A 20,680-nucleotide genomic window follows, 5' to 3' on the forward strand; every position below is an offset into this window, starting at 1 on the left:
TGTACCGCGGCATGGCCACGGGGTGTCAGCATTTCCCTCAGAACGCCCGCGACAGCGCCTCACGTCGCTTATAGCCATTTAATCACATGTTAGGGAGGTCTGAAGTTCCCTCTCTCTCTCCCATCCCATGTCACACATGTATACCAACAAAGTGATGGGCGCGCACACACACACACTCATAAAAGTACAGACGCTGACACTTGGAGCGGCGTGGGAGACGAGGAGAGGAGATCAGGGGAGAAAGTTAAGCTGACAGCATGGAGGAGAAGAAGATGACAACAGCGCTACTACCACCACGCCGGCGTCTCCTAAGGAATCTAGATTAGGATTTTTAGACATGCATGTTGGAGGTTGACGGTTTATTTGGCTGAGTGCATTAAAAAGTCGCGTGAATATTGTTGTACAATGGTTATAAATGGGTCTGATCACCTGAACAGTTCTGAGCTAGACCCGGACCACGCGCAGCAGAGCACTCGCCCCCCGTGGGTCACCACCACCCTCGGGTGCTTCCTCATCTTCACCATCGTGGTGGACATCCTGGGCAACCTGCTGGTCATCTTCTCCGTGTATCGGAACAAGAAGCTCAGGAACGCAGGTGAGTCCAAAGTGGCGTGATCAGATCGGACAGCGCGTGGCGCCCGGTGCGCGCGGCACAGCCTGGACTCAAAGCTACTACGCTTTGGAGTTCATTCATTCATTCATTCATTCAAAGCCAAACGAGATTGTTTTTGTTCAATTCAACTGGGTTTTAATGTATCGCAAAAATTCATCCATCCATCTTCATCCGCTTATCCGGAATCGGGTCGCGGGGTAACAGTTCCAACTGAGATTTCCAGTGTGAAGACTGCATGTGAACTGTGACTGTGAGACTTGCACCAGTGCTTAATTTGAGGGGAACAAGTTCCCTCACCTCTTTGATAGGATCCGGTACCTATTTGATTGGATCCGGGACCTTCCCTGTCAATCAAAATAGTGCTGTTTAGTCATTTATGTTTTCATCCTTCCAAATAGAGACCTTTTTGGCTGCAGCATTTTTCTTTAATTCAATTTCTTGTATTTCTTTTCTGGTGCTTTATTCAGTAGTGGTGACACACAATGACAAGCTATATACACACATGGTGTCATAGAATTTGCTGCTAATGTTATATTGTGGGTGCGTAAAAAAGAAAAAGAGCTGTAAATTGTCATGTGCGCTGACAGTTTACGCGCGCAGCCTGCAGGGATCCGGTACCTATTCATTGACAAATTAAGCACTGCAGCTTGCAGGATATCTCCATCGCATACTATGCTACGCATTGTGAGTTGTAGATCTGATATTTTCAAAATATTTGTATACATTTAAAACTGTAAATGAGTACTATATATGCTACCACGCGCTGGGACTGTAAGCATTTATTTATTTCTATATGATGATGCATGCACCCTGCTACTGCTATATGCCTAATATAGACAACACAACACATGATATAGAAGTAAATTATTGGTCTCATCTGGTCTCAATCATCACTAATCAAAGCAAGAAAAGAAGAAACAAAGTAGCCTATAAATGCTGTCATCCTGTAGTGGAATGGTGTTTTGCTGAAATAGGAATATCCCATGCCGGTGTTGTGCTTTGCAACTATTGAACTCTACATTAGATGCTCTAGTCTAGAGATAGATGTGGATATTTATTTTCAGTCAAGTTAGTATGCTTTCTCTCAGACATAGAGGTAATGCATCAGGTTTAGTGGAGGCATTAAACAGCCAAGTGAACTGACAGAAAAAGAAATGTTATTGACACATTATCCGGAGCCAAGAGAAGCGATTTATCTTGGCGAGGCTTTGACAGCATCTCCTTCCTCCTCCATTCAAAGCATATCGATGTTATTGATCCGTGCGATTGGAATGATGGCAATCATTTAGTTATTAATGTTGAGTTAGCCTATATTTCTCTCAGTGATGGAGCTTGTGTCAATCCGGAACAAATTAACCCAAAACACATTTGAGTTATTAAATGTGATATGATGACTTGATATATAGAGTTGGATCCTTAAGCCCACTTCAGTGCAAGGGTAAGATTGACATAACGACTGTTTGGTTTAGTGAACAAACAGTGAAGTGAGCTTTGGGAAGTGAGCTTTGGGAAATTGGACATAATTTAATCATCTCTGCAGAGCCATGTGCGCTTTTTGTCCTGACCCAGTCTGGCTACAGAGCGATGCTGTGCTCCTGTCAGTCGACTGGCAGTTAGGCTTCTTAGAGTCATATGGGACAGTGGTTCTCACCCTTTACAGGCTGTGACCCCGCAAAAGAATCATATTTTAACTGGGACCCCCCCACCCCACCATGATGACTACTTGGAATTGTAGGAGTTGAGGCATTCAATTTAGTTTGACTTGGTTCCACATGCAGAGAAATATTGTGAAAATAGCAGATCTATTGTGAGCGTGTTGATCAGCTTTTTTTCCACAATTTCTGCCTCTTTCTATTGACAATTTGGCCAATGTTTGACCAGTTTTTATTGATTACTTTTGATGCTGTGATGCCCCCCCCCCCTCCAAAAAAAAGAAAAAAAGAAAAGAAAAAGAAAATCAAACAAAAGAAAGAAATAAAAGTTAAAAAAAGAAAAGAAAAGAAAAGGAAAAAAACACCCGCCTGTGGGTCCAGACCCACAGGTTGAGAACCACTGATAGGGCAGGTTCAGCCAAAAATGCAAAGCAAACGCCCGGAACGCACTTATGTCTTAAAGATGTGAAAAAATTAAAAGGATAGTAAACAATAGCCTACTTCATGTGTCGTACACACTCACATGTATATCGAAATATGATTATTGCTACGTCTTCCGATTTCAGTGGTTCATGATAATCCCCTCCATTTGATAAAACACACTGCAAACTGTGCCATGGCTGTGTCCCGGATTTAGGCCTTTTAATAGTGGTGTGTGCACACAACACTACTGTTACATAAATAGAATTGTGTACTGGGACAAAGGAGATTAGGCCTACATATTCTCTGATTTAGTGTGTTGATGTTACTCGTTCCGCAAACATAGAGGAGCAAGTTGGTTACAAGTGATAAACTCAGCTGGCGTGCACCTTTGAAGTCGGTCACGATTCATTATGACTTAATTACATGTAAAGAGGTCATAATGAAGCAGATGGAGGTTAATCAACCTTGCAGTGAGTTAGATCATCTTCACAGCATTTATTGATTCCTAGAACATCAAATGTGTTGCCTTGTATCACAATGTGTTCCATTCATGTCAGAAAGTGTCTTCTTTTTCTTTCTTTTCTCAGTTCTTCGGGCAATCATTTTCCTGAAGAAATCAATGATTTTTGCACTAGCCAGCACTCAAATGTAATTAACATCGGAGGATCTAAATAAGCTCAGGAAAAAGCAAAAAATCAGACTTGATGGTGTCTTGTGTGACACTAGTGACAAGTTTGAGGGAATACTATAGCCAGTGTAGAGCGTTGCCCTGGCTCTTACGGTCAAGCATTACAAGAGCATTCACAATTTTCCAGTCCAGTTCCCAATGATGGTGCCTGGCTATCCCAAGACTTGTAATTCTCTCTTCCATTCATGCAAAAGAAAAAAGAAGTGCATTGGAAAAAAGTAAATTTACAGCCATATTTATCATCATAGAAACCTACTCAACCCCATCTTTTCTATATGATCTACTGTACTGTAACTGCAAAATCATGCGATCAAATCCGCCATTTCACCTGTGAGTTTGAGTTGTATGTCATCCTCTTAATCCCGTCTTTACACTGTAAAATTGTAACTTAGAAAAGAAATAGACTTGTTGTTCATCACATGCAAGTTTGCTCACTCGCACACACATCATACTACAGAGTAAATTTGGCTTTGGCGAATCTGGCGATAAAGTTGTGAATGCAGCAGTAAACTGTGTGCACAGTTTATGACAGCGAAGAAAATCCTCCTTCTGTTGATGTTTCTGATCTGGTGGAAGTCCGCCTGCAGACTTGGCTCAAACCATGCTGTGCTTGACTTGGTGTAACATCCATCAGACCTCTGGGAAGCGTTATAATTGGTGTCTCCATAAAGACTAAATTCGGACAAAATCGCAATCCCAGTATCGTGACTCTTATCGAATCGTGCGTTTAGTGAATCGTTACATGCCAACTAAGTCCTCCCAATGGAGGGGCGGCAGGACGGTGGGTCTGAGATTATGAATTCACAAAATGTGAAAAATATTCATGGGTTTAATTCCATGGCCGACTGGCAGCGAGCAGAAGAAATGTGCAGCTGATCGGTCCAGTGGTTTGCGAGATTAGCCACGGACAGACATACAGACAGACATACAGACAGACAGACAGACAGACAGACAGACAGACACACACACACACAGAAAGACCGACTGACAAATACACACAGACAGACTGACTGACAAACTCACACACACATGCACGCACGCACACACACAGACCCTCTTCTAGATGGCTCACCTTGTCTACTGGAGCCATGCCATAAAAAATATATAAAGACGGCAGTCTAGACGACGTTGACTTATAGCAAGCGCAGCAGCCAGCTATCTGAGCAGCTGTGGAGATCTGTCTAACCTTCCACATTCTCAATCCTCTGGCAATTGCTTTTCATGTTGCTGATGGGTTCTCATCCGTGAAGAAATGAGGGGGATTAAAAAATTCTCGGCTCATACCATAAGTCATTTGAGGATGTCCAGTAGAAGAACGGCATATATACTGTATATATCGTTGGAAATCGGTGTAAATCTATATTGTATATATGTTTATCATTTTAAAAATGATTTAAACTAGTGAAAACAGCCGATCTACAAGGCACACAACGCCTCGCGCCGTGAGGCGGTGTGTGCTTGTAGATCGTCTGTTTTCACTAGTTTTGCGACAGTCTTGTATATTGGGCTTTACTTTACTGAAAAACATACAAATTTGACACTTGGAGATACTATGTTTCTGCCCTACAGTGACGATTTGTGTGTGTGTGTGTGTGTGTGTGTGTGTGTGTGTGTGTGTGTGTGTGTGTGTGTGTGTGTGTGTGTGTGTTTGTGTATGTGTGTGTGTGTGTGTTTATTTGTATTTATTTATTATTATACTTTGTCAGTTTGGGTTGGCATGCGATCCTGAGGGTCACATTTTGTGTTATAATGCAGGGATCAGGCATGTGAACACATAGACATCAAAGGGGGCTTGAGCCCCTGCCCTTTTACTCGTCTGTAAAAAGTGCCCTCTCATGCATGCAGTTTTTACTATGGTGAAAGAAATGAAAATGCTCCCTTTCCATGCCATACCTGAAGGCAGCATTCAAGAGAATTGCCTTGTCCAAACGCTCCTGAACTTGAATGCAGCATCTTATGTTGAAAGAATTGCCCTCTCTGTGTAGAAATCCATTCCGTACCCCACAACTCCAGTATTGACTTGATTATGCTTAGTTTAGTGTGGTATCAAGTACCGAAAATAGCCGACCTGCAAAGCTCACAACGCGTCTCAGAGGTCTTCTATTTTCAATATTTTCACCAAAAGGCCCTTTTAGAAATTTCAGCCCATGCCTCTCTAACTTTCTCTGCACGTCCCTGGCGGGGACTGACAGTGGCTATACTGTATGGACTGATGCTCTGATGCTCATGGACCTGCGAGAGAGATCGTTGGAGGGAAATTGCGGGTGGTTGGGTGTGTGTGACAGCGACATCCTTTAGATTGGTGAATGAGCCAGAGACATCAACTGAATGAATGTCTCGGTGACCTCATCCCAGAGTCCTTGTCAGCAAACAAGTTTTTCGGTACCTGGCGTCAATGGGGCCAATAACTTATCCGATTTATTTTCATTGCATATCTGCACGTTTAGCCATTTGTCCTTGTTTTGATTGAGAGCAGGTAGCATGCTGTGCAGTCTTGACAGCCTCAACAACAGCCAAGGAAACGTGAAAGGTGACTTGCCCGCCAGTCAAAATCTATGATGACAAATAATGACAGGCTGGGAGGATGTTTTAGTTTACTGTGGCAAATCACCCTCTAAGCTGCTCAGAACACACCACCATTTTAAGAGATGGGAGCTGCTCTCTCTGTCCTTGTGTGTGCCAAAGGAAAATGATACTTTCTCAGTTTTGTGTGCTTTGGCGATGTGCCAGCAAACAAGCTATTTCCGATCATTCGCATTCATTATCCTTCAAGTATTCGTTATTGTTGCTCACAACCCAATAAAACACTTTGAAGAGCTTAGCGAGGAATTAAGGGGTGTTTGTTTGTTTCTCCATTTAAAATGAATGTTTTCGTTCCAAATTGGTTAATGAAAGTGTCGTGAAAAGCAATCAAATGCCACCACCTCCCTCGATCATGTTAAATACTACAGTAACTGCTGATTCTGCAACATTGCATTTCAATTTCTTATCATTTTCATATGTGGAAACCTGTTTTACATCAGGATTTCACAGCGTTCACTCAGCGAAAGTGAAATAGAGATAAACCAGTGATTGAATCACTTGGAATCCTGCTGCCTATGGAATGATTATGATTTCACACTAAACCTTAAATATTTTTTCAATCATTAAATCTATACACCATAGCACATTTGAGGGCCCCTCTAAGCCCAGGCCCCCTGGAACCTACTAAACGTTTCACCCCTGTTCGCACCAGTGTTTTTTTGCACTCACATTACACTCAGACTCAGAGTAGAAATGTTACTGTTCATTGCTGTCCATTCTTAAAGTGGTTTCTTTTATCTTTGGAAGAGAGGATTCAATTAAACTGCTTGTCCACCATTATGCAGTCCACTTGACCAACAGTTTACAGTTACAGTTTAGGCATTTAGCAGACGCTTTTAATCCAAAGCGACTTACAATAATAACCAACCTGTATTGGTTACTGGAATGTTGGGACAATAATCTATACTTAACTTACTTAGCTGTAATTGGTTGGCATTCTGACATTTGTCATGTGTGTTTCGTGGGTTTAGAATCAACAACTCAAATAGCTCATAATAGGGATTGGGGATTCCACTAAACACAATTGGCCATTGGAAGAATAGCGTGTACCTCTGCCTACCTTATGTCCGCCTGAAACTACCCACGTGTGTCTGGGGAGGAATGGGTCTGTCCGATGTCTCATTACTCCGACTACGTGGCTACGCGTAATGCGTGCCGGTCCGGAACAATGCTACGCACACATGTGTCTATGGGTCAGCAGCAGGCTTGTTCAATATATAACAAACAAAGTTTCCGAAGATCTGTAATGATGGACATGTGATCACCGATTATGTTCTTTTTAACGCATATGTACACTACATTTCTCTTAATACTAGGGTTGTGTAATGTAACTCAATTGCACCACAAAGATATCATATGAAGAAAGCCTAGTCAGCAGTGAAAGGCACTATACAGTACAGTACATGGGGCATGACTATATTGGGAGAAAAAAAAGGAGATCAAAGCATAGCAAGGCAGGCCCGAAAAGTGGGTTTCAAGAGTGTTATTCATTCCTTTTTAATAATTACTGCTATTCTCATCAAAATCTCAGTCAAATTATTGGCTTGTTACTGTCTTCATGAAGCACCTGCTCCACAAAAAAAGATTGTACATCGTCACTGTCGGGCAGAAACCTTGTATCTCCGATTTTCAAATGTGTACGTTTTATCGCAGAGTAAAGCCCTGCTTCAGCATACAAGGCCGTCGCACAAAAGTAGTGAAAACAGCCGATCTACAAGCACTCAACTTGTGCTGTTTTCATTCGTTATAATCTTTTTTTAAATATAAATACAAAATGAACGGTTTTGGACATGCAAGGTTTCCACCCGACAACAACGACATGTAACACCGAAAAGAACATGTGGCCATAAGCAGCTAGGGAGGTAGCATGCACTGTTAACCTGCACAACATATCCTCTCCCAGCAGGAAGCCTCATCATGACTTGCCAGAGTTTCCACCCTTGACACTGCAGCTGCTTATTTTTGAACCCCACTGGGCCCCGTCTTGGCTCAAGATGCTAGGCTTTCACCGCCATACTGAGGTTGCATAGATTTGAATCAAAGGTATTGAGTACGACTGGACTATTTGACACACAGATCTGTCGTCATTATGTAAATATACAGTGAACTAACACATGGTATATCTGGGGCTTAACTTAATAATAATATTACATTCGATGTAATCTATACTGCCATTTGAACATATTTAATTTACACTATGGCTGTCAGAGTTGTGTTAGAATGTTATTCACAACCCTTCTTCGGCTATTATTGTTCAAGTGGGCCTCAGGGCTTCAGCTATTAGGGTGTTCCCGAGGCTTAAAAAGGCCGAAGGTCATAGCTTAGTATGCCTGTATTCTATAAGAGGTATTGTTGGTACGAGGCTTATTGCCAAGAAGTCTCTGGGCTCTCTTGTGTTTTTATAGTTGGGACTAGCCTAAATAGTACAAACATTGGTCTTGAATTTGATACTCAGTGTGTGTTAGTAGGACTGGCATGGCGGCATAGTATACCTCTCGTATAAGAAAGAGTTTGAAGAAACATAAGGTTATGTAAATACATTTTAGGGTTGCTATTTGTGGTTTAAAACTTTGATTAAGTACAGTGTAACCCTAACCCAAGAACCAATGAATGCAGGCTTGACATTCTTACAGCATTCTGTCTATCACATTAAAGGAGAATTCCGGACGACTGCTTTTCTTACAGTAATCTGATGTTATTCCAACCATTAAGCAGTGGTAGAGGCAAAAAGGCTGTGGTAGAGGCAAAAAAAAGGTTAGTTAGAGTTAGCTTTGACCGCAGGGGGTGGGATTTAATGAAAGTTTGCCTCTTTACGGAAGTCCATAATATTGACAACACTCCGTGTACACATCTCCGCCATTATGAAGGACATATTATGTAAACAAGAAAAATAAATCATTGAGCAATACAAATAGGCGATTTAGCGTAAAATCCCACTGCGGCTAGCCCGGAATTCTCCTTTAAGAAATCCTGTTGTTGAGTAGTGATTAAGCCACACGACTCTGAAGTGAGACAACTTTTAAAAAACAGTCTTAGATTAAGTCCCACAAGTAGACCCGCATAGTAGGTGGAAAATTACCATGAGGCCCATTATATTTTGAGATTGTGTGTGTAAGTGGACTTTGAGGCCTAATGGTGGCACTAGAGGCAAGGTCATTGGTCACCAAAATCAGCAGGACTGTGACAGTGGGTGAGAACTCTCAGTTACTCACCACGTTTCCCTTTGCATTACACCGTATGAGTTTCTACATGCGTTCATTGTGCTAGCTAGAAGATACCATTGCTCTTGTAACATTGAATAACTTACTGTCACAGGTTTGTTACTGTTAGAATTGATACAGTTTACATGATCAAAGTACATGAGTAGGTCATCGCAAACACACACACACACACACACACACACACACACACACACACACACACACACACACACACACACACACACACACACACACACACACACACACACACACAACCATTTATACCTACAAAATGTGGCAGAACTGAACATTGTACTGTACTTATAATTGTTTGTTCCTTTGTTCAGACACACACGTGCATGACCTTGGTGTGTTTTCGTTTTATTTCCTTGATGCATAAAGTGATGCAATGAGGACGGTTGAATCAGTGTCTAAAAACTCTTTCATATTAGCCCCACGGAGCATGCAGACACAGGACTGACATTGTGATATGGTTAACTCACATCAACTGGTTCATGGTTCAACAGTTTTAATTGCTAGGTGCCCAAGAGTCAAGAGGCATTAAGAAGAGATTTAAAAGAAGGGTCTCGACCGAGGAACTTGTGATCACTGTGACTTCATATGAACCTCTGTGTGAAGGTTCATTGGGAGTTCAAATGCCAGAGACACCAGTCCCATTCCTGCCTTTAAAGTCATCAATAACATTTTCAAATCTAAACAGTTAACCGGTGAAGTGAGGCTTAAATGGGAGCAACGTGTTCTCTTTTCCTGGATTTGATAAGGCGCCGTACAGACATATGCGTGAAACATCTTCTCCGTATCGTCTGAGAATGGCCACTGGGTGCGCCGTACTAATGCATTGTCAATGGAAGGTTGTTTGGTGTTTTGTCGTTGCCATGTCTCTTGGCCAAAAGACAGGCTGCGGTTGAGCTTGAGACACGGCAACGACAAAAAAACAAATTGACAATGCATTAGTACGGCGTCCCCAGTGGCCATTCTCAGACGATACGGAGAAGATGTTTCACGCATATGTGTGAGTCCAGCCTAAGAATGCTTGCAGCTGCATCCTGGAGAAGTTGGAGTCAGTCAATTGATTTGTTGGGATGGCCGAAGACCAGTCTGCTAGTAGTCTAGTCTGTTTGAGACAACGGAATGTATCTGTTGGCAGGGCAACACAATTCATGGTCTTTTGGGAATGATCCTTTGCAATATTTAAGCTCAAATAAAATGCTTATTTGTTTAAAGGGCTAAAATGTGGAGAGAAGCTACAATCAGTTACACTCCCATATTTTTGCCTGTTGTTTACAACACAGTCGAAGAGGATCCAAAGCAGCTGATAATCTTGATATCTATCCTCTTTTGAACCAACAACAGTCAGTTCGGTTTTGACGTCATTAAGCCTATAAGAGTTTGTGAATCTTGGCCTTTTGTCAAAGAGGCCATTAAAACATTTAATGGAAGATTGTTTTTTTTAGGATTGACAGACAAGAAGACACAGCTTTTTCAGGGCAAAGACAGCAGAGAGCTTCTCCCTGTTTCTTCATCGCTGACATAATTAGCCACAATGTAACATACTGTACAAGGCTCAGAGATGAAATGCTCAGAAAATATTTCTGTAATTGTAAGTGATCACATGTACTGTACGAGAAAAGTATCTGTACAAGAGCACCAGGGACAAGAGCTCAATAGTCTTTGGTGTACTACTACTGTACATGGCAAAATGGAGTTTCCATTACGGGGTCACTTTTTACACAGAATGTTAAACATTTGTATTATAAATTCATATTCGAGATGAATGTGAACATTTTTGCCTTTACTCCCTTCACAGCTAGATCAGTTCAATGAGCTGACTGTGAGCCTGGGTGGTAGAAAGTATAGGGTCCTACGCTATGGTTGCTCCACCAGTTATTGTGCAAAACCAGTGCTGCCAGATTTTGCTAGAGAAATACGCAACCAGGTCAATGAAAACAAGCCCAAAAGAAGCGACTAGGTCACATGAGACCTACACTGGCTTTGAACATGTGACAATAGCCAAAAATAGCTGATCTACAAGCCGTGTGTGTTTACAATGACCTACTATGAGAACTGACACAGCTTGTCCGTGTACGGGTAACGCCTGACACTGTGGTTGCCCTGACACATCACTGTGACATCACAGTGATGTCAGATACTCAGAGCAGGGATCTCCAAATATGGGCATAAACAGGTGACATCACAGTGATGTCAGATACTCATAGCAGGGATCTCCATATATGAGCATAAAAGGGACGCCCTTAGGCGTCTTACTGGTGTACTTTGATGTAAACTGTATCAATTCTCACACTAACTAACCTGTGTGGCAGCAGATCGGTTGCAATGCCCAAGCGACTTTACAGAAAAACAAGCCCAAAGTCACTTATAATCAGCGTACATGGCAACACTGGTGCTAACCACAGCATCCAGAGTTCCCTCTCCTTCCCTCTCCCTCTCCCTCCCTCTCCCTCCCTCTCTCTCACTGTCGGTCTCTACTCTCCACATTGTCCCTTTCAAATGAGAAGCTGGAAAGAACCTGGCAGTTTTTCATTAAGTACCTTTTTATTAGAGCCTGAATGATTATGCGCCTAACCGTGGAGATTGTTTTGAGTGTCTGCTAGTCTCATTGCATCTGTTCTGTGGAATTCCTTATAAAGCCTGGGATGAGAGGAGGGAGACAGGTCCACATGGAGGACAGCAGGAGAGACAGGTCCTCATGGAGGACACGAGACAGGTTCATGTGGAAGACAGAAAACACAGACAGTGGTGGATTTTCTTTTTCTTTTTTCTTTTTTTACTAAAGTAAAAGTATCAATACTGCAATATAGAAATACTCCTTTACAAGTTAAAGTCCGGAATTCAAAATTGACTTGAGTAAAAGTACAAAAGTATTGGTATCAAAATGTACTTTAACAGCCAAAAGTAAAAGTAGTCATTAGGCAGAGTGTCCTATTTCAAGTTTTCAAATGTATAACAATCTTTTGAAAATAATCAAATGGCCGAAATGTATAGGGCTGAAGTGGTTAATTCATGTTTTGTGATAATAATTGAAATGTTCAAAGTAACTAGTAACTAAAGATTTCAAGTAATTGTAGTGGAGTAAAACTACATTTGCCTTTGAGATGTAATGGAGTAGAAGTAATAGTATTGGACATTGAAAATATATCAAGTAAAGTATAAGACAATAACTCAAAATTATACTTAAGTACATGTACAGTACTTGAGTAAATGTACTTAGTTACTTTACACCAGTTAAGACAGGTTTACATGGAGGACAGAAAAGACAGATTTACATGGAGGACAGGAGAGACACACAGAAGACAGGCTGTGTGTGTGTGTGTGTGTGTGTGTGTGTGTGTGTGTGTGTGTGTGTGTGTGTGTGTGTGTGTGTGTGAGTGAGTGAGTGAGTGAGTGAGTGAGTGAGTGAGTGAGTGAGTGAGTGAGTGAGTGAGTGAGTGAGTGAGTGAGTGAGTGAGTGAGTGTGTTTCTTGTGTAGTTCACAGTATTAACTTGATAACCCCAGGTAAATCCACAGATTTATTTAACTCAGTAAACCTGGCACTTTGTCTCTCTCCGTCTTTCCCGGTCTGCATTTCTCATCTTTCTTCTTCTTAATCCCTCTCTAAAAGTCCTTCTCCAAACACAATTTTAAAGCATTTAAAAATTCTTTGCAATGATTAATATGTTGTTTAACATTCTTTTCCCAATAAGGTTTAAAATAATGAAAGGAAACTGGTGTGGAAGCATATCTATCATGGATACAGTCAGCATTTCGTCGTTGTCGGGTGGAAACCTTGTCCAAAACCTTCCTTTTATTGTTATTATATTAAAAACAATTTAAAATTGTGAAAATATCAGATCTACAAACGCCCAGCAACACCCTCGCGATGCAAGGCGTTGTGTGCTTGTAGATCTGCTATTTTCACTGCTTTTGTGCGACACTTTAGTATGATGAAGTAGGGCTTTATATTTACCAAAAAACATTGAAACTTTCAAATTGAAACATTTGAAATTTGGCGATACAAGGTTTCTGCCTGATAGTGACAAATTATTGGAATGCCCACAAAACATCACACCTGTTCTCACCTTAGGAGAAAACATTGAAGTCGCTACCATGTCGAAGAGTTTCTGTCAAATAAACTATTTTATATTCAACTTTAAAAAATACACTGTAATGTTAGCAATAATGGATAGATGGAGAAAAAACTGTATTAATGTTATTAATATGTGCATGTGCGTGTGCATGTGTGTGCGTGCCGTGCGTATTGCCACCCCTGTTAGCCTGTATGTCAGTGCCCCACTTGGAGCGAGATTAGAGGCCTGGCCACACAAGACTATATAGGACATGACAACTTGTTGACATTAAAAATCATGCTCCTAGCATTTCCTGCATGGGAGAAACAATTTGTTGTCGACACCCCTGACCGTGACTGGACACTGACTAGGGAAGGCCTAAATCTATGAATATTCAAATATGCCGATATGTCCTTGACGTGAAAAAGTTTGAGAACCACTGGCGTATTGGACCATGATAGATTTCCGGGACATACAGTAGCCGGCTCAGATTGAGAAGTAATAAAGAAGCTCCATACCTCTGTGAGAAGAATGCTCTGGCGGCAAGTTATGCACATATAACAGGCTGTATATAACAGTGCATTTACAGTATATAGCAGCTTCATAATGTGCATTACATTCACCCTTTCACACACCAACAGCAAAGGAATGTAAGGCAGCAACCCGCTCATCGGGAGCAGTTAGGGGTTCAGTGTCTTGCTCAAGGACACTTCGACACTAACCCAGGGGGAGCCCGGGGTCGAACTGGGAACCTTCCGATACCTAAGTGGCCGCTCTACCTCCTGAGCCACCGCCGCCTGTGACAGCCACGCCTCCAAGAGGAGTTAAGTGTAGACTTCAAGGCATATACTTTACATACAACTCCCCTCTCCCCATCTCTCCTCGTTACACCTCCCAGACATAGTCACCCAGTATGTTTTCATCTCCCTCTCTCTCTCTCTTTCTCTCTGACTCTCATTAAATGTATCCTGCGTCATACTCTATGACACCCTGTCTGTTTGCATCACTCTCATCCAGCAGCCCCTCTGCTGAGCGAGGGCTCTATAGCATCACGCCATACACCTGTAGCACCGTCCTGCCAATATCGTTCTACGTCAAAGCCAGCCAGGCAGTAACCCAGGTGCCTCACACAGAGGCTGATTAACCAATGGATGTGTCCCAGGGGTCATCAATATGTCCGTACTCTGACAAATGTGTCCGTTGCAAGACTTATCGTTGTCCGTGGCAAATTCTAGATTTAGGGCCCTAATTGTGTCACTGCCTTAGCCGCAATTCTTACCCTTTGTAGGCAAGGCAGCTTGCCCTGTCCCTAAACGGTATTTTGTGGCCGCTATACATTATGCCGACTCCGTTATTTGCGCATGGAGGTGTGGCCGTGGGCGTGTTTTTGCACTTTCCTTAAAATTAGTATGTTGGCCACACAGGTTTGGGAATGCACATAGCGAATTCTAAAATCACCTGCTATGCCAAATTCGAAAAACATTTTGGAAAAAAAGGAAAAATAGCTATAATGAATCTATGGGGAAAGGGGCTGGGCGCAAGCTTGATGCAGAGGCGTCTATCTTTGGAGTGGATCGTCACGAGCAAATCGGTGCGATGCTGAATATTTTATTATTTTTTAAAGTTTAGTGAAAAACTCTCAGAAAGCATGGCAGGGAACGACATAACTCAGAAAACAATGTTGGCGGTCAAAGATAACACAAAAAGCCCTAGAGGCGGGTTTCCATTGTGTTTCCAGATGCTCTATGGCAGTTTTTAAGGAGGGTAAGGCGTTACACTTTTTAATGTTTGTTGGAAGGGTATTCCACATTTTGGTAGCATAGCAATAGAACAAATGTAATTACCCCATATTACATTAGTGTATCTTGAAGACCAGGCTCATTGCAAGTTGCATTACTCTGTCCTCTACCCTAAGCCATCTCACCCTAGCATAATGAGCAGGGTTAGGTGCGTTCTGAGTGTGAGGTCAAATAATAACCTGACCAGTTTAAATAAGGTTAGGAATAGAAAATTCCTTGGGATAACATTGCCGTGAAGTCTTTGACCTTGCAGAGCTTAATTCTGGACCGAAAAATAATGGATTTACGTAGTTTTATGATAGTTTGATAGTCAGTGAGCATCAGTGAGTTCAGAGCTAAGGGGTTTTTCAACCTGCAATTTGTCCTTGCCCAATACCAGTGCAGAGTCATCTGCTAACAAGGACAAATTGCAGTCACATGCTGATGGCATGTCGTTTACGTACGGTATATTAGGAACAGTAAAGGCCTAGTATGCTTCCTTGAGGAATGCTGCAGCTCACTGGGAGGAGGGAGGACAGGGTTCACCTCCACCACCTGTTTTAATCCAGGATTTAATCCAGTTCACTGATGTACTATCAATACCGATTGCCTTCAACCTATCAATCAGTATGGAGTGATTTACAGTGTCAAATGCCTTTTGGAGGTCCAACATGACCAAATGAGTATTTTCCAGAGTCCGCCTCACGTTTGATGTAGTCGGTCAAATAGAGTAGGCAGGTGTCAGTGGAGTGAGATTTTCTGAAGCCAGATTGGAATTTGTACATTAGTTATTCTGTCTTCATTATACTTTTCAACCTGTTCATATACTAACCTCTCTATCTTTGAGATCATAAAGAATATAACATAAAATAGAAACAGGGCAGTAGTTGGTGGGGTCTAGTTTGCTTTCTTTTTTTACCTAGATTTTTGTGTATAGTAATGCTTGGATGTGCTTTACCCCATGAAGCCAGAATGAGAGGGCAGTATGTTAACCAGTGTGGCGGCTATGGTTGTCAAGAAGTTTTTTAAGCAATTAGCCACGTCCAGCTTATCTGTAATGAGCGTGCCATCTGAAATGATGTTGTCATTTGCAGATCCGGTTTTCAGTTTCTTACTGCTCCAGATTAAATATCTTCCAGAGCTCCTGCGGTTTGTTTATGTTTTCCTCAATTTTGTCATCAAAGTAGTTTTTTCTTTCTGCAGTTTCAATCATGCCAACAACCTTGTTGCGTAGGCTGTTGCTCTGTTTGTGGAGCTCATCAGTGCGGTACTAAAGTGTTGAACTGCTCACACTCAGCCCGGCTTTTCAGACACTCAGAAATACTTTAAACCTGACTGTTTTCACGGGTGACAAATCGTCTAACACTGTTACGATGTATACATAGTCCCTGGGAGTCCCCGGACCACACTTTGAGAACCAGTGCTTCTAAGAACTTTACTGACTTTACTGTACCTTACAGCAGGGCCAGCGTAGGGAGACCACCTCCAACTACTGCAGCTGTGCTAGCCACATTGCATTAACATACGCTACCATTACAAATTGGTTAAATAACATTACATTCGTTAAGACGAGATTGTAGCTGTATAAAGAAACAAGAATAGGGAGCTGGAACTGTTCTCAGGCAAACAAACCTTTGTGGATTCCCCCCCCTCTCTCTCTCTCTCTCTCTCTCTCTCTCTCTCTCTCTCTCTCTCTCTCTCTCTCTCTCCCCTCTCTCTCTCTCTCTCCCTCTCTCTCTCTCCAAAGGGAGATGCATTGGGTCCACAATCTCCACATCCACAAACACTTAACACAGAGATGAGCATGTTTGCAGTCATGTCGAGATCTTCCCCAACCCCTACTCCAAACACACGTGGACAGTCGGACGGACAGACGGCAGGACGGACGCATGAGCAGCATGCACACGAGTGTACACGCACGTGCACACATACACATATACACATGCACGCATGCACGCACGCACGCACACCCGCTTCTGTCCGGGGCTATTTTTATTCATTTACTATATAGTACAGCGCAGAAGCGCTTTCTGCTTGGCAGGAGCTGGGGATGACGCACATGGCGCGCTTGGGGCAGTGAGATCAAGTAAAGCCTAATGCTTGTCCAAGGGGAACTGTGCACAACACATCCATACTGAGAGGGAGGAAGCATCGCTGTGCTTCCCGCGCTTCCTGGACAGCTTACTGTAAATGTGTTGATGGGTCTTGATAACACACACACACACACACACACACACACACACACACACACACACACACACACACACACACACACACACACACACACACACACACGCATGCATGCATGTACACGGACGCACACACACACACACACACACACACACACACACACACACACACACACACACACACACACACACACACACACACGCACACACACACACACACACACACACACAGCGTGCACAAGCGTGCACAATCTGCACATGTTCAACGGGCCATGGGACTCAGCTCTTTGACGTTCAGACATGAATTAATGATATTCATGGGCCAGATTATCCATATATCAATAAGAATGTCTAAGAATGTCTTTGGTGAGGGTGAAAAAACAAACAAACATCAAAGCCATTTATTTCAATAAGTAGCCCAAACGTATATTGCTGCATAAATATGAAATACCTCTCATCATCATGAGAATGTTGTGAATCCATGGCTTTCTGTCTTTCTTTTATCTAACTCTGTACGGCAGAAAAGTCATCATCGATATCAGTTTGGAGCTCTGACAGGGTGTCTCCATCATGCTTGGTTTAGAAAAGAACCTAACTGAGAATAAGCATGGGATTATTACGTTGTTATGTGAAGATCTGTGCATGGAGAGCTACCCTAAGCGGTGAATATGAGCGCAGTCCACCTCTCCCTTCCACGTGATGTTTGGGTGTGCAGCGAGTGAGCTTTTGTTTTCCCCCGCGTCTCCTGACATCATTGTATCACATTATTATTGCTGCTCCCCTTCCTCAGCACAAACGCCTCCTCCAACTTGCTGAATCCGTCATTGAAATAACAATGCGCCTCGATGCAGGCGTAACTAGCTCTTAACCCTCTGGTGTCTTGGCATTTTGTTAAAATACAAAATGGCTATCATTTTTCTTCAGGGCTGACATGGCCGACTCCAGAGACGGCAATCTGATTGGTCTAATGACGAATTCAGAGCCCTTTAAGTTTTTTCAAATGCCTTCTAAATCAGCTGTTCTAATTTTTTTGGTGCAGCACGAAGTGACGTGCTTGTATATCTGCTATTTGTGAATAGCCAATACGCTAAAATTACTCTCCTTTCCCGGGCTTAATGGGTTAAGTATAACCCCTTTTTCACCTTGCGCCTTGCATTGCACCCAGAAAACATGCTGGTTAACTAACAAAAAACCCTCCCCTCCCCCCAAAAATAATTTACGCCATAGATTGTCTTAATACAATTCAGCAGTGTGGCGTGAAATGACCAGCATTACGGCCGACACATAAAAAGTTATATTTAATGTCCCATCTTGAACACCATCCCTCGTTCAAACCTTCATCTGTATTCCACAGTGGTTGTCAGTCATTCAAACTTCAGTACCCTCCTAACCATCACCCATCGTCAAAATCACACTTTAAAAAGGGAAAGAGAAGAGTACTGTAAGGGGAGAGAGAGGCAGATGAGGCACAGTGGGAGGAGAACAGCACTCAGTTTAATGACTGAGGTGAAGACGAGGGCAGGCAGTTCATTTCCTTTCGTTTGACAGTAAAATGGTTTTAAGCTACTGTAGCCCAAATCCCAAAGATATGGGAATACCAAGAACCATGAACGTACACACTATAGACCTATACAGGTCATACTGTATACATTTTTATACCGACGTTTTCGGTGTTTAATAATTGTCATGAAAGATATGGCTATTTATGTATTTATTTATTTCTATAAGTCTTTGTTCAATCTGAGTACTCCAGGAACGTTTCTTTTCAGAGCTATCAGCTGTCTTCATGTTTTTGTTTTTGTTCATTTTTAGCAGGGCCTTCCTATAAACGTGAATGTCTCTGACTGACCGAGGGTCATCTCATCATCAGCGCACATTGTTTTCAATGGAGTACAGATCAAATAGTTTCCGGCGCCAAGGTTACTCTAGGAAATGTCCACTGGAAGCTTGTTAGCGTGTTGTAGCAATACTAATATAAACACTAATCGGACTACTCCCTCAGACTACACCCATTTTCAATTGTGATCTCAACTACACACCTGTAAAGTTCTGTGACTGCATCTTGTTTTGCTATCGTGTTGACAAAATACTATAATTCCAATTCCACAGACAAGTAAACACCTGGAATACGTACTGAAAACCGCGAGGAAAACCGTACTGAAAACCGCCTCTATGGTTATTCCTGCTACATTACGTGTCTCCAGGACCACGCATGCCAAGATAACAGACACAGACTCAAAAGTGGAAAACAATGCCACGCTATTGCGGACGATAACGAAGTGTATGTAAATGAATTGCATTGCCCTGTGCAGCAGAGATCAGTAAAGAGTCAAACAGCTACAAGTGTCATTCTAAATAAGTCATGATCGGCACACAGCTAGCAGTTAACAGATCTGGGCGCTGGTCTCATTATCCAATAACCAGTGTTATCATTAACAACTTGTTGAGAGTGGCGCTCTCCTTTGAAGCAATGTAATCAGTCTCCTCAGACACACTGCTTGCTATTGTACCCTCTTATCTACCCTGTGAAGAGTGCCTGCGGATAGTTTCCAACACACATCGGACGTAATGACAATACAGTGTGTTAGAATAGATTATATAGACCATGCGGTGTCAAGACACATAAGTGGGAGCAGAGTGGGTACATTGGAATTAATCTGCGTTTGATCTTTAAAAGCCCTTTATCACCTGGGATGCCAATATCACTTAACTGTTTATCAATAAGCAGAGCACTTAAATGACTCCCAGCTAATGGTCTGCTACTGCTGCTGAGGACTGCAATTGTGAGACCGGTAATGTTTTCTTCTTTTATATTATATATTTATTTTCACAGCTGTTCACTGAGAGGGCATTGCTGGTGCATGCAGAGCAGTGGTGTAAAGTAACGACATGTACTCAAGTACTTAAGTCCTACCGGTACTTAAGTACAATTTTGAGGTACCCCCTAGGGGTCCCGTACCCCCTGTTGAAGACCCTTGCTGTACGCTGGTCGCTAGTGCAGTGACAGAGACCTCGCTGAGAGATGCTCTCTTGCTGCCTTCAGTTTCCACACTCCACCCATCATGAACCATGAACATGTGTTTGTTGGACCTAGCCGGAGGCACCGTTGAGGAATCAGACCCCAGTCTCCACGGCGATGGACAGGGCATTTCTCCAGTCCCAGAGGTTTTTTGATGGCTGTGTTGTATTCGATCTGTCACTTTATTGCATAGACAAGGCTGTGCCTAGAAACCATGAGCCTCCTGACATAACAGCTGGGCTTTGGGGCCCATAATAACATTAGTTGATCTGACACAAGGAGGCTAAACATATCCCAAAATGTGTTCTAAAATTGTTTCTAGCTCCCTGGTGGCGCCTGAGCGACGAGAAGCAAAATGATACACAGCACACCTTTAAAATACCACGACAATTTTAGTGCACAAGGAACTGGAGCTTCCCACACATTCAAGTGAAAAATTAAACAAGTGT

General features: G+C 42.4%; 1 protein-coding gene across 1 annotated transcript in view; it reads left to right on the forward strand.

Moving 5' to 3' along the window:
* Positions 1-405: 405 nt before the first annotated feature.
* The window catches only part of mtnr1aa (melatonin receptor 1A a), a gene marked incomplete at both ends in the record, with an annotated part of 53,064 nt that continues 32,789 nt past the window's right edge, over positions 406-20,680 (forward strand). Inside the window, one exon of the mRNA XM_080721264.1 lies at positions 406-595. Within this exon, the coding sequence (XP_080577390.1) occupies positions 406-595 (190 nt within the window). The remainder of the gene's footprint in view (positions 596-20,680) is intronic.

The sequence above is a fragment of the Nannobrachium achirus genome (genome assembly GCF_963921795.1).
Source record: "Nannobrachium achirus genome assembly, chromosome: 3".
Lineage (NCBI taxonomy): Eukaryota > Metazoa > Chordata > Actinopteri > Myctophiformes > Myctophidae > Nannobrachium > Nannobrachium achirus.